The sequence below is a fragment of the Chenopodium album genome, chromosome 3 (assembly GCF_948465745.1).
Source record: "Chenopodium album chromosome 3, dcCheAlbu1.1, whole genome shotgun sequence".
NCBI lineage: Eukaryota > Viridiplantae > Streptophyta > Magnoliopsida > Caryophyllales > Amaranthaceae > Chenopodium > Chenopodium album.
In genome coordinates, this window is record NC_137836.1 from 85041842 (window position 1) to 85054174 (window position 12333).

The window sequence follows — 12333 nt, forward strand, 5'->3', positions numbered from 1 at the left end:
ATAGCTCAAATGCAGGAAAACTTCCACAAGGAGTTGAATGAGAGGGTGGAAGCAATTGAGAGCCAGATCGATAGCCGTGTGGCGGAACAGCTCGATGCTCGAGTGGAGGCTCGAGTGGCAGAACGGATGGCTGAAATCGAGAGGAAGAACAAGGAGTTCTTAGAGGAGTTAGCCAGTAGATTTACAGGATTGACCACTCCTTTCACTTGTTCTACGATTCAGCCTCAGATTCGAGACCCCAGGAACGACCCGGGTGGTGGTGGTGGTGGTGGTGCAGGCCAAGGACAGCCAGCTTGTGTTTAGTTAGGTGTCATTTTTCGATTTTTGTATATGGATGACATTGTAGTTTAAAAAATTATATCATGTACCGTACTTGGTAGTTACGGCTACGTGTTGTATATATTTGAATTATGTTAGGGCGTGGACTTTTTGACTGAAATTATTTTAAATGCACGTATTTTATTAAACAGGATTGCATGAATACAGGTTCCAGGAAAACAAAACAAAATACAAAAAAATTAAACAGGATTGCAGGAATACAGGTTCCAGGAAAAAAAAACAAAATACAAAAAAAAAAAAAAATTAAAATTACAATAACTTTGCGACGGAATGTAATTCCGTCGCAAAATGGAGTATTTTGCGACGAAAAAACTTCATTTTGCGACGGAATTACATTCCGTCGCAAAAGAATCCATTTTGCGACGGAAATACATTCCGTCGCAAAATTTGTGACGGAAATACATTCCGTCGCAAAATTTGTGACGGAATATTCCGTCGCAAAATGATTCCTCTTGCTACGGAATTTTCGTCGCAAATGTTGTTTTCAGCTACAACTACCTTTCCGTCGCAAAATCCGTCGCAATTCGTTTTGCGACGGATATTCCGTCACAAAAGGACTGTTTGCTACGAAAGTTCGAGCGACGCCATGCCTGTGACGGAAATCCGTCGCAAAGTCACTTTGCGACGGAATTTTGCCAGTTTGCGACGAATTATTTCCGTCGCAAAACGGCCCTTTTCTTGTTGTGTTTAGTCCTTCTGAGACTGTCAAGCTTACCAGAAATCTTAACGTAGTTGCATCAACTACGGGAGAATATGTCTCCTCATAATCAATCCCTGGAATTTGAGAAAAACCTTGGGCTACAAGTCTTGCCTTGTATCTTACAATTTCATTTTTCTCATTTCGTTTTCTCACAAATACCCACTTGTATCCAACTGGCTTTACACCTTCTGGTGTAAGGGTTATTTTTCCAAACACTTCTCGTTTTTCGAGTGACTTTAACTCTGTCTGCATTGCCTCTTTCCATTTTGGCCAATCATGCCTGCAACGACATTCTTCCACTGTTCTTGGTTCACTATCATTTTCGTCAGATGCCATTTCAATTGCAATGGAATATGCAAATATTTCATTTACGATAACATCATTTCTATTCCAATAATTCCTGGTAGAAACAAAATTTATTGAAGTTTCATTGTTATCGATGTTATGGTCATCTTGTTCATCCCCTTTCGGATTATCATCTTTTTCTCTATTCTTATCTGTACTTTGTCTTTCTTGACCTTATGTAAGGGGAATATTGTCGATCTCATCAGGTCTTTTTAATTTTCTTGGTTTAGAGTCTTTTGAACCAAGTGGTCTTCCACGCTTTCGGCGTGCTAGAGATTCATTTTCAATGATCTTATCACCAGATGGAATTTCAATTCGTGCAGGGGCATTTTCAGCTGGTATATGTGATTTTGTCACTTTCTTTGCATCTATAAATGCATCAGGCAGCTGATTTGCAATGCTTTGTAAATGAACAATTTTCTGAACTTCTTGTTCACACATATTTGTTCGTGGATCAAACATTGACAATTGTGTTGCATTCCAAATGATTTCTATTTCTTTCTTTCGTGGGTCCACTTTCTCTCCCCCTAAGGCTGGGAATACTGTCTCATTGAAATGACAGTCGGCAAATCTGGCCGTAAATAAATCACCGGTCATTGGTTCAAGATATTTAATTATGGAGGGTGATTCAAACCCAACATAAATTCCCAGCCTTCTTTGTGGACCCATCTTTGTTCGTTGGGGTGGAGCAATAGGAACATACACCGCACAACCAAAAATTTTTAGATGTGAGACATTAGGTTCTCGACCAAAAACTAATTGTAGTGGTGAGAACTTATGATAAGCAGTTGGTCTCAACCTAATTAGCGTTGCCGCATGTATTATGGCATGACCCCAAGCAGATGAAGGCAATTTTGATCTCATCAATAATGGCCTTGCAATCAATTGTAGTCTCTTAATTAATGACTCAGCAAGTCCATTTTGTGTATGAACATGAGCTACTGGATGTTCTACAACAATTCCAATCGACATACAATAATCATTAAATGTTTGGGATGTAAATTCCCCTGCATTGTCAAGCCTTATTCTTTTTATTGTATGGTCTGGAAATTGTGCTCTTAGTTTAATAATTTGAGCAAGGAGTTTTGCAAAAGCAACATTTCTACTGGATAAGAGACTTACATGTGACCATCGAGTTGAGGCATCAATTAATACCATAAAATATCGGAATGGTCCACATGCAGGATTAATTGGTCCACAAATGTCTCCTTGAATCCTCTCTAAAAATGTTGGAGATTCAGTAGCAATTTTGTTCATAGATGGCCTTATTATTAATTTGCCAAGTGAACATGCAGAGCATGTTAATTCATCTGATCGAGGGATTTTAACATTCCTAATTGAATGTCCTACTGAATTTGCTATAATCTTGTGCATCATTCCTGTACCAGGATGACCCAAACGATCATGCCATAAATTTAGCAGATTCTTATTATCTAACTTCTGGTTAGATATCAAATTTATTTCAACTGGTCGTATATCTATATGATATAAGCCTGAAGAATATGCTGGCAATTTCTCATACACATGTTTCTTGCCATGTTTTTCTGCCGTGAGGCATAAATATTCCTTTTGATCCACTATCATTGTTTCTAAATGAAAACCATTTTGACGCACATCTTTAAAACTTATAAGATTTCTTCGAGATTTACTCGAATATAAAGCGTCAATAATGATTAATTTTGTTCCATTTGGGAGTATTATGCAAGCTTTTCCAGAACCTTCTATTAGCTTGGCTGACCCAGAAATGGTATTAACATTTGCTTGAAACAATCTTAACTTTAAAAAATATTTTCTATCCTTCAGAATAGTGTGTGTTGTTCCACTGTCCAAAAGGCATTGAAATTTGGAACCAACTTCGGGCAGATCCATATCTTCATAAAATAATAAGTATAAGATTAGTTTAAGATAATTAAACTGGACTTACTTTATTAATGATGAAAAATTAAAAGTACATAACTTGAACATGAAAAAAAAACATACAAGAAAAGTACATAATGAAAACATAATACATATCATAGTAATTGATGAATTATCTAAACATGATTATTCTCTCCAAAGATAAATTCACCACCAACTTCACCATTGTCTATGTGGAAATCAGACACATCAAGGCTAATTCCAGGGACATTTTCTTCATTAACATAATTTGTTTCGGCATGTTTTTCTTTCCCTTTAATGGAAGCCTGGTATAGTTCTATCAGATGTTTGGCCGTACGACAAGTACGTCCCCAATGTCCAGTCATGCCACATCTATAACATGTGTCTTTTCCTTTTGTGGTGGCTTGATTTTTGTTTCCTTGTTGATGCCCCCTTTGAGTGTTGTTTCTAGGGGGAAATTGGCCTCTACCACGGCCATAACCACGTCCATGGCCACGTCCGCGGAAATTTCCACGACCTCTGCCACGATTATTATATTTTCCACGTCCACCTCTATGAGCAACATTTGTCTCGGGTGGATTTGAGCTTTCTACAGCATTTGTTTCATTGAATGCTTGAGACCCAGTTGGTCTTAGGTTGTGATTCTTCAACAGAAGATCATTATTCTTTTCAGCAACCAATAATGTAGAAATAAGCTCAGAATATTTTGCAAAACCTCTTTCACGGTATTGCTGTTGCAATACAATGTTGTTAGCATGGAATGTAGAGAGTGTTTTCTCTATCATTTGCACTTCAGTGACTGGTTGATCACAATATCTCAATATTGATACGATTTTATATAGTGATGAATTATAATCACTGACAGATTTAAAGTCCTGAAATCTCAGGTTTGTCCACTCAAATTGTGCTGAAGGAAGGAGTACCCTTTTATGGTGGTCATATCTTCCTTTCAAGCTATCCCATAGTTCTCTGGGATTTTCCACCATTAAATACTCAGTTTTCAAACTGTTATGTAAATGATGCCTTAAGAGAACTATAGCTTTTGCTTTCTCTTGATCAGTTGGAACTTTAACTTGAGCAGGGGCATCTTTTTCGTTTCCTGGGATGGTAATTTCTTTGATTGTATGTTCCAATCCCTGAGCCTTCAAATTCATTTGGGCATCAACTGTCCATTCAAGATAATTATGTCCGGACAAGTCTAATACGTCAAATTGTCTTTTCATCAAGTCTCCCATTTTAACTACAATCAAATAGGTAATTATTATTAAGCCAATTAAGCAAGTGATAATTAAAGTAATCAAATTGTAATCATAATAATAATCCATTTAAAACATATTTGCTTCTCCCCCTTGGGTTATTATTATGATGTACATAAAGTTAAGCTGATTGAAGATGGTGCTGATAACGTGTTATGAAATATATAGAAATTAGAGGATTAAGAGAAGAAGGTAATAAGAGAAGTACTACTACTTTTATGTATTACTCTTGGTAATATTTTGTGTATCATACAAGTGAAATTACATGGCTATTTATAGTAGTAAAAACCACTATTACATTGTGGGCTATAACCTTAGAGGGTGGCAATTAGGGTTGGCTACTACATTAAATGTAATGAAGAAATTGGAGTGTGGACATTCACACCTTGACTAAATTAATTAACTCTTAACATTCATGTTTTTATCCCATAATTGTAGGTATGTTTTGGTTCTTGGATTTTGATTTTGAGGGATCATAAATTTAAGTGTTTTATCTAATCAAACATCAGTAACGATTAATACCATAACAAAACAATATTTTTTATGATGTAATGTAATGTGATGTCTATTACGACGAAAATGTAAGGTTTTAATGATTTTCGATAGACAATGGTTATAGATTTGTAATACGAAGTACTATAATTAGTTTGCTTGACTTGTAGTAATCAGTCTTTGGTCTTTATCAAATTGAGATGAGTATCTATACTGAATTGATTGTTATGGACTTGTGGCCAATAGTAAAGTTGTTAAAACGCTACTTCACATATCACTTTTTTTTAGTGGTTCTATGTTTTTCCTTCTCGCCCTACACAAATGGAACATATAAGTATATTAGTACTTTGATGAAGTTAGGGTCCTAACATTGGTTTAAGGCGGAGCTTCTATCTTTGGTAACAAATAGATTTGCACAAACTTGGTTTTCACGAATTCTCATTCAACAGAAGGGTCTATGTATACAAGTATATGTCTTTAACAACAAATCACCCTTTATGTCTCCCAAAAACGATTTGAAACCCAACAGAAAGATCTATATGACTATATATACAACTAATACAAGTATATGTTTTTAACATCACCATTTGTGTCCCAAAAGCAGCTTGAAACTAGTTTCGTAGTACATTAATTGGAAAAAAAAAAAAATTCAACATTAGAAGTCAACATATTGTACAACATTTTAGGACTAATGTTAGCTCAAACTACCCTTGGAGAAAGAGTTGTAAGGATCATGGTGAAGGGATATTATTACCCTTACACTTACAATTTGCTCAGCAGGCGAAAACAAATCACGAAACGATGATTAGAATATATTTTTAAAACTTTAATGAAAGGTTTATGAGTGGAAATTTTCCAACAATTGAATAATGTGTTTTTCTTGATAACTTATCAAGATAATTACTCCGTAGATACCAATCATACCATGTCTAAGTTGCACAAGCTTTTGATTGACAGCAGCTTGATACTTTCATAAAATGAACTTTATCGACAATAATAAACAGCTAGCACACAATAGTCATGATTTTCACAGAAGTTTGTTGCTAGTACCATTATTTATTAAAACAAACCATATATGAGAGTCAAAACTCATACATCATACCATACAGAAATTCATTAGAAAAGCTAGGAATTCACAAAGTGTAATTGTGCAGAAAGCGATCAGCTATCATAAGCAGATCCTCCAAAGCCGATTTTGAAACCAAAGCTGCCACAAGTAAGCAATTGATCGCTGCTGTCCCTAATCCTCAACTTGAGAGTATATGAGCCCTAACAGTTCCAAAAGATTGTTAGACATATGCCAAAGCCAAGCTATGAGAATACATTAGCCATGTATTCTGAACTTACAATATAGGAGTTGTTGAGTTAGACAGGTCAAACAAAAGATTAGACGATTAATTAACATTTACAAGAACTATGACTTACTGGGGGAGTGAATATTGGCAAAGTTTGTTTGTGAGAGAGTACAAAGTTGCCTGCTGGTATAGGACAGGATGTTTCTTGGCACAGATCAATAGTCTCACTATGCACATGTAACCCAAAGTATGAAACGTCGATCATCACCTCCCCTTCAGAGATAACTCCCGCTGCATGAGTCATAAACTTCAGGTTAAAGCAGTAAATGATCACATTATGACTGTAAACCACACAAGACTTGTTGCATTACAATCATAATTGCATCTCCCCCCTCCTCTCCCCACCCCTTTGTTATAGACTGAATTCTACTGATTTAATTAAGCACGATTAATATTAATTTAAGGCTAAAAGCTTGAACATTTGATTGATTAAAGGTTGGATTACATAAGGATAGCCATAACTTGAGGTTATGAATCTCTCAGTAGCTTTAGGCTACAAATATCTCTAGTAGCTTGAGGCTACAAGTCTCTCAAGAGGTTCACTCAATTTCTGCCTATCTAACTAATAAGTTTACTACCCTTTATATACTCAAGACATCTAAGACTAAAGATGGATACATGTGACTCCTTAGCTAAAATGGCAAAACCATGATTAGACATTGTTAATGCTTTGTTGTTTGTTTTCCTTTTCTTTGCTTCTGTTGTCCCTTTCGTATTGGGTGCCGCTTCTTGACTGTTGACCCTCATAGGGTGATCCATCACACCCTTAAACCATAAAATAAAAATAAAGGACTACCCCAGAAAGGAATGATGGCTCCTCCACCTTCGAGCCCACCCTAACAAGTGCCTCCTAGTTTCCATAACCACTGCCTATTAACTTCAACTCGTAATTCATCACAAGTACTACCCTCAGCTTCCACAGGCTCACAGCCATCCCAGTCCACCGTCTTCAACCCCTTTTAAGTTTTGACTACACTTTCTCTTCTATGACCACTGTCTGGCTTTTTAAGATGATAAATACTTAGTGGTCATATTGGAATTGCTATTGATCATAACTTTTCATCAATGACACAAATTCAATCTTTTATCAGTTTTATGCTGCACGTAGGTTCCTGCATGATTATGATCTCTCTCTGGGTGCCTCAATCTTTTATCAGTTTTATGCTGCACGTAGGTTCCTGCATGATTATGATCTCTCTCTGGGTGCCTAGGTGGTGGTCGATACTTTAGCATCTCTGAACATTTTCACTTGATTAAGACATGGCCATGGGTGGTTTTATGTGAAATGATATATACCCATCACTGTTAGGCCATTACTAATAAAATGATCAGAATAGCCAGAGATGGAGTTGTTGTGGACTTGTGGGCATAGAAGTCAGGTGAGTGGCCTATGTTGCGTTTAGCACTCAGCAAATCAAAGGAGGCTGTGATGGCATTCATGGCAGTGCAATAACAATGGTGGTGGGCATCAGTTGGGTAGTGGAAGGAAAGGAGGTAGAAGCCTAAGGAGATCCTTCACCGGCACTGATTTTCTTTCTTTTTTCCTTTTAATAATACCCAAGAAAGGGAATGAAAATTCGGTAAAACAAACATGGACAAAGGCAATCAGGATCTCCAATGCTCTTCCCTGTGTTGTTCCCCTTTACAGAATGGCCTCTGAGTTGAAATTGCTCTAACAACAAAAAAATACTACATCTGAATCAGGGTTGGACCCATTTTCAATTTCAACGCAAGACAACGGATAAATTCTAATCCCTTAAGAATTAGTGTTTCCCCCCTTATAGAGCCTAGCTTACCTGTTTCACATATCATGCTTTCCTTATCAAAGTCACAATGACGAATTGACGACATTACACCAAATTGTTGAGTTGCTTGAAAAAACTTGATCTGATTTAATCTAGTAGAGATATAAGTATAACTTGTTGTCAATATCAAGGAGATTGGCCTATTTACACAACAACATAAGCCAGCCAGTACTAAGTACTAACTGCATCAGAGAAAAGAAGATCTCATTGTTGGATTTCCGAGCCAAAGGTTGACTTCACTAGAGATCCCATGAAAATGCAGAGTTAAACTAAAAACTTGTGGGCAATTGGTAAATGTACCATCCACCATCCATTTAAAAGATAGGATTTTCATAAATTATCAACTAAACTGTCATGGCAGCCAAGTTCCGGCTTCTGGGTTCTGTGGTGCTAATGCAATCATTGATATAAGACTACAAGTAAACCAATAATATGGAGTGCACAACTATCATGTCACCATAACAGCCTCACAACATGGCATTGGTGACTTTAATTTCCTAAAAGTTACTTGAGCAATGCAATCACTCCAAAAACATCAATTTAACCAACTAGATTGATAATTCTCTAACAATCAACCAAACATCCATTCCTTCTGAACTAATCACTATCATTCCATTATACTTCCTTCACGCTTCCAAACTAAAAAAAACAATATCAAAGCCTTAATCCCAATGATAGAGTCGGCTCCGTGAACCGAGATTTTATCTCCTATAATTGTCAACCATGGTCCTCTAATCCTCTCCCTCCACTCCCTTTCATCAAGTGCTATATGCAATGGTAAACTCAATTTCTCTATATCATTTCAAACAACTTCTAAGTTCTAACTAAAACATACAATATAACAGGAACAGCACAATGTTTAATCTGTTTCTGTATCAAAATAAAGTATGATTCTTGCATACAAATTAATTTCACAAAATAAAAAATTTAAAACAAAAAAAAAAAAAAAAAGGGAGAGGATTACCAGAAGAGGCAGAAATACTGAAGACGGCTTCCTTGCCGGGTACAACTGGATCAGGGTTAAATTCAACTCCTTTGACTTCCACAGCATAATTAGCTTTCTTATCTGCATCAAATTAAAGCTTAATTCATTCTTATAAATCAAATTAACAAATACCCAGAAAAGTTTTTATAAAGATTATAGCATAAACCCATAATTAGAGATCAAATTCCAAAATTTCAAAAGAAAAAAAACACCCAAATTTATAGGGTTTATTAAGATGAAGTATGAACCCAAAAATAAAGGAAAATTAAGTATGGTAGATCAAAGGAGGAAGTAGATCACCGCATTTTTTAACGGACTTGGCTAAAATAGAAGGAGCAGACAAACAAAGGCAGAGAAAGATAATGATTTGGAGTTTGCAAATCGCCATGAGAAAAAGCTTAGCAGCAATCTTGGAAGTTCCGTCTCTGAATATTAATGGTGGAAAATCGATGGATTATACCTGCTTGGATTAATTTATTTGCTTATCAAGGTTACTCTACTATTTTGTTTCAATTTCTCTCTCAATTATGGCGTGTAGTTTAATTGTATGCCTCAAGAAAAGATTTTTTTTTTTTTTTTTTTTTTTTTAAACACCCTCAAGAAAAGAATTTGATAATAAGGGAAAAATCCAAGTTTATATCATGGAGAGAAAAAAAAAAAAAAAAGGATTTTTGTTTATTGGCATTTTTGTAAATAAATGAAGAATTTTTTATCTTAAAAATATGTTCACAGGATGGATGATAGGATGAAATTGTTGATTTATTATCAAAATGATAATTGATATGTGACTACTCCATGTGGCCGCTTGTAAAATACAGAGTAAGTAAATAACAAATTAATCCTTATAACATTTTGTAAAATATTGAGTGAATAACCCTTCTAATACTTACCGAGTGACCCCTATAACATTGACCGAGTAATCATTATTGTATAATTGTATTTGTATGAGATATAAACAAAAAAAATCCAAGGTTTCTTCTTATATTAGTGAAGTTATTTTATTATTTATTGAATAATATATAAGCATTATGGAGAAAACTAGAATATAAAAATTACAATATTATTTACTATATTTAATACATATTTATAATTTTATAGTTAGCCCTTACAATTGCGTATTATCAGTAATCGTTTTAATTAATTTTTTTTGGGAGCAAAACCCTCTTAATCATAATTGGCCATTTGTATTCATAGAAATATAGAATCATAGGGATAACCTTGGTAGGCTAATTTGTACCCCCAAATTTGTAAGCTACATAATTGTTGGATCCAACTCGGGCATGTTGGTTGATGAAGAATTGGCATTACAAGAAGGCATCAAATGATCTCTCCTTGAAATTAAACACAATTGAAAATGACAATCTTGGCATCATCAACTCTATCAAGCGGCAATGAAATATCCATTTAACTATAATCAACATAAATTATGATGTAGAGAAAGATCATGTCAAGTTTCAAGAACAAGCTAAGCAATCATGTTAAGAAGTACTCTATGTTTTTAAAAAAAATCATGTTAAGAAGTAAATAGTTAATTATGGCTATAATTACCATTTAATGTTTTATTGGTTTAGCTAATACTCCGTTTGTATAATGATTTGTTCTCCTTTATTTATTATAAAAGGATGAGTTAGGTTGGTATTATCATAAAGACGGGTCTAGTTTGTATTTTCTTATTATATATAAAAATACAATAAAAATGTATGGGATGTGTTAGTAGTTCAGTAATGTTGATTTATATACTCCTAGCTAGAATTATTCTATGCCACAATTTTTAGATTTTTTTATTTCCAATTTGTTCCCTCTGTATAGATAGGCATGTCAGTATAGAAAACATTACTAATTTTACTATGGAAATCAAGTTCATACATATATAAGCCATCAATACACATCTTCATTCCTCTACCCTCATTTTTTTTTATTTTATTTTTTTTTTACAATAGCAAAACCCTCAAAAATCATGTTTGATAATTGAAACTAATGTAGTACTTTAGTTCTATTTCTATTTACTTACTCTATGGGTAATTACATACATACAAAATACCACATTATACTAAAATAAAATTATTTCCATTATCATGTTTTAAATATTTAATATAGTGATTATATAAAAATAAATAAATAAATAACTAGTAATTTTAAAACCGCTTATGAAATTTACATATTTTCCCTAGCATACTTATATCATGTTAGTTGATGAAACGTTAAGTTTTGAACAATAAAGTCACTAAATTGCTAGACACATTAAAGAACAAATGAACGATGCTCAATACTTATGTAATAATGTTGTTCCTTTTCGTTCGCAAATCTCAATGTATAACCATGAATACAAACATTTCTGAGCTTGATTTGCATCATATTCATAGATAATCAAGAATAATCGTACATATATTGTTCTTATTTAGTATATTCGTAATGCAAAACCTTCAATACAAAAATCCCAGAGCTAGATTGCATCAAAATCATAAACGATCCAAAATAATTATACATATAGTTATATACATCTACAAAAAAAACAACAAAAAACAAAACCATAAAAGACATAAATAAAACATTCATACAAGTATATTATTAGAGCTACATAAAATACATACTAGATAAATTAAATTAAAAGAAGCTAACAATAAGTTCATCTTACAAGTGAATCATTGGCATCCACAACATCTACACTAGCAGAACAAAACAACAACTTTCTAAAAATAGACTTAATAGCAGAACATGACACTTCCTTAACATTTCTTACAGATTTCTCCTTCTTTTCTTGTTGTTGTTGTGATGATGCTCTCTTCTTACCACCATTCACTACCCTTTCTTTCACTCTCCCTATACACTTTTTCGTCTTTTCGTTCACGCTCTCTTTTCTTGTGAAGGTGTAACTCCTTAGATATATCTGCCTACATGATATGCTCTCTACCACCTTTGGCCTCGGGTGGCCGGGACCTCGAAAGCTCACCGATCTTACAAACTCGGCATCCGATTCCGGCCACTTGTAGAGGTTTACATAGGTGGCTCTTACTCTTGTTGTAGGCACCCTTGCATCATCTATGCAACTTGAGATACAAACTGAGCTCATTCTTAATTTTTCTTTTCCTTTTTTTTGCTTTCTCTCTATATATCTTTGATGTTAGGGTATGTATGTCATGATATATAATAAGTATGCTTTTGTTTAATTATAAATAAA

At 34.4% G+C, this 12333-nt stretch overlaps 1 protein-coding gene across 1 annotated transcript; it reads right to left on the reverse strand.

Moving 5' to 3' along the window:
• Nucleotides 1–5975: 5975 nt before the first annotated feature.
• On the reverse strand, nucleotides 5976–9736 carry LOC145624700 (uncharacterized). The gene is made up of 4 exons (XM_081677792.1): nucleotides 9456–9736; nucleotides 9135–9236; nucleotides 6436–6596; nucleotides 5976–6279 (listed from the first exon to the last, which is right to left on the reverse strand). Exons 1-4 carry the CDS (start codon nucleotides 9541–9543, stop codon nucleotides 6172–6174), a joined length of 459 nt encoding a protein of 152 aa, XP_081533918.1. The 5' UTR covers nucleotides 9544–9736; the 3' UTR covers nucleotides 5976–6171.
• Between the last annotated feature and the right edge of the window lie 2597 nt (nucleotides 9737–12333).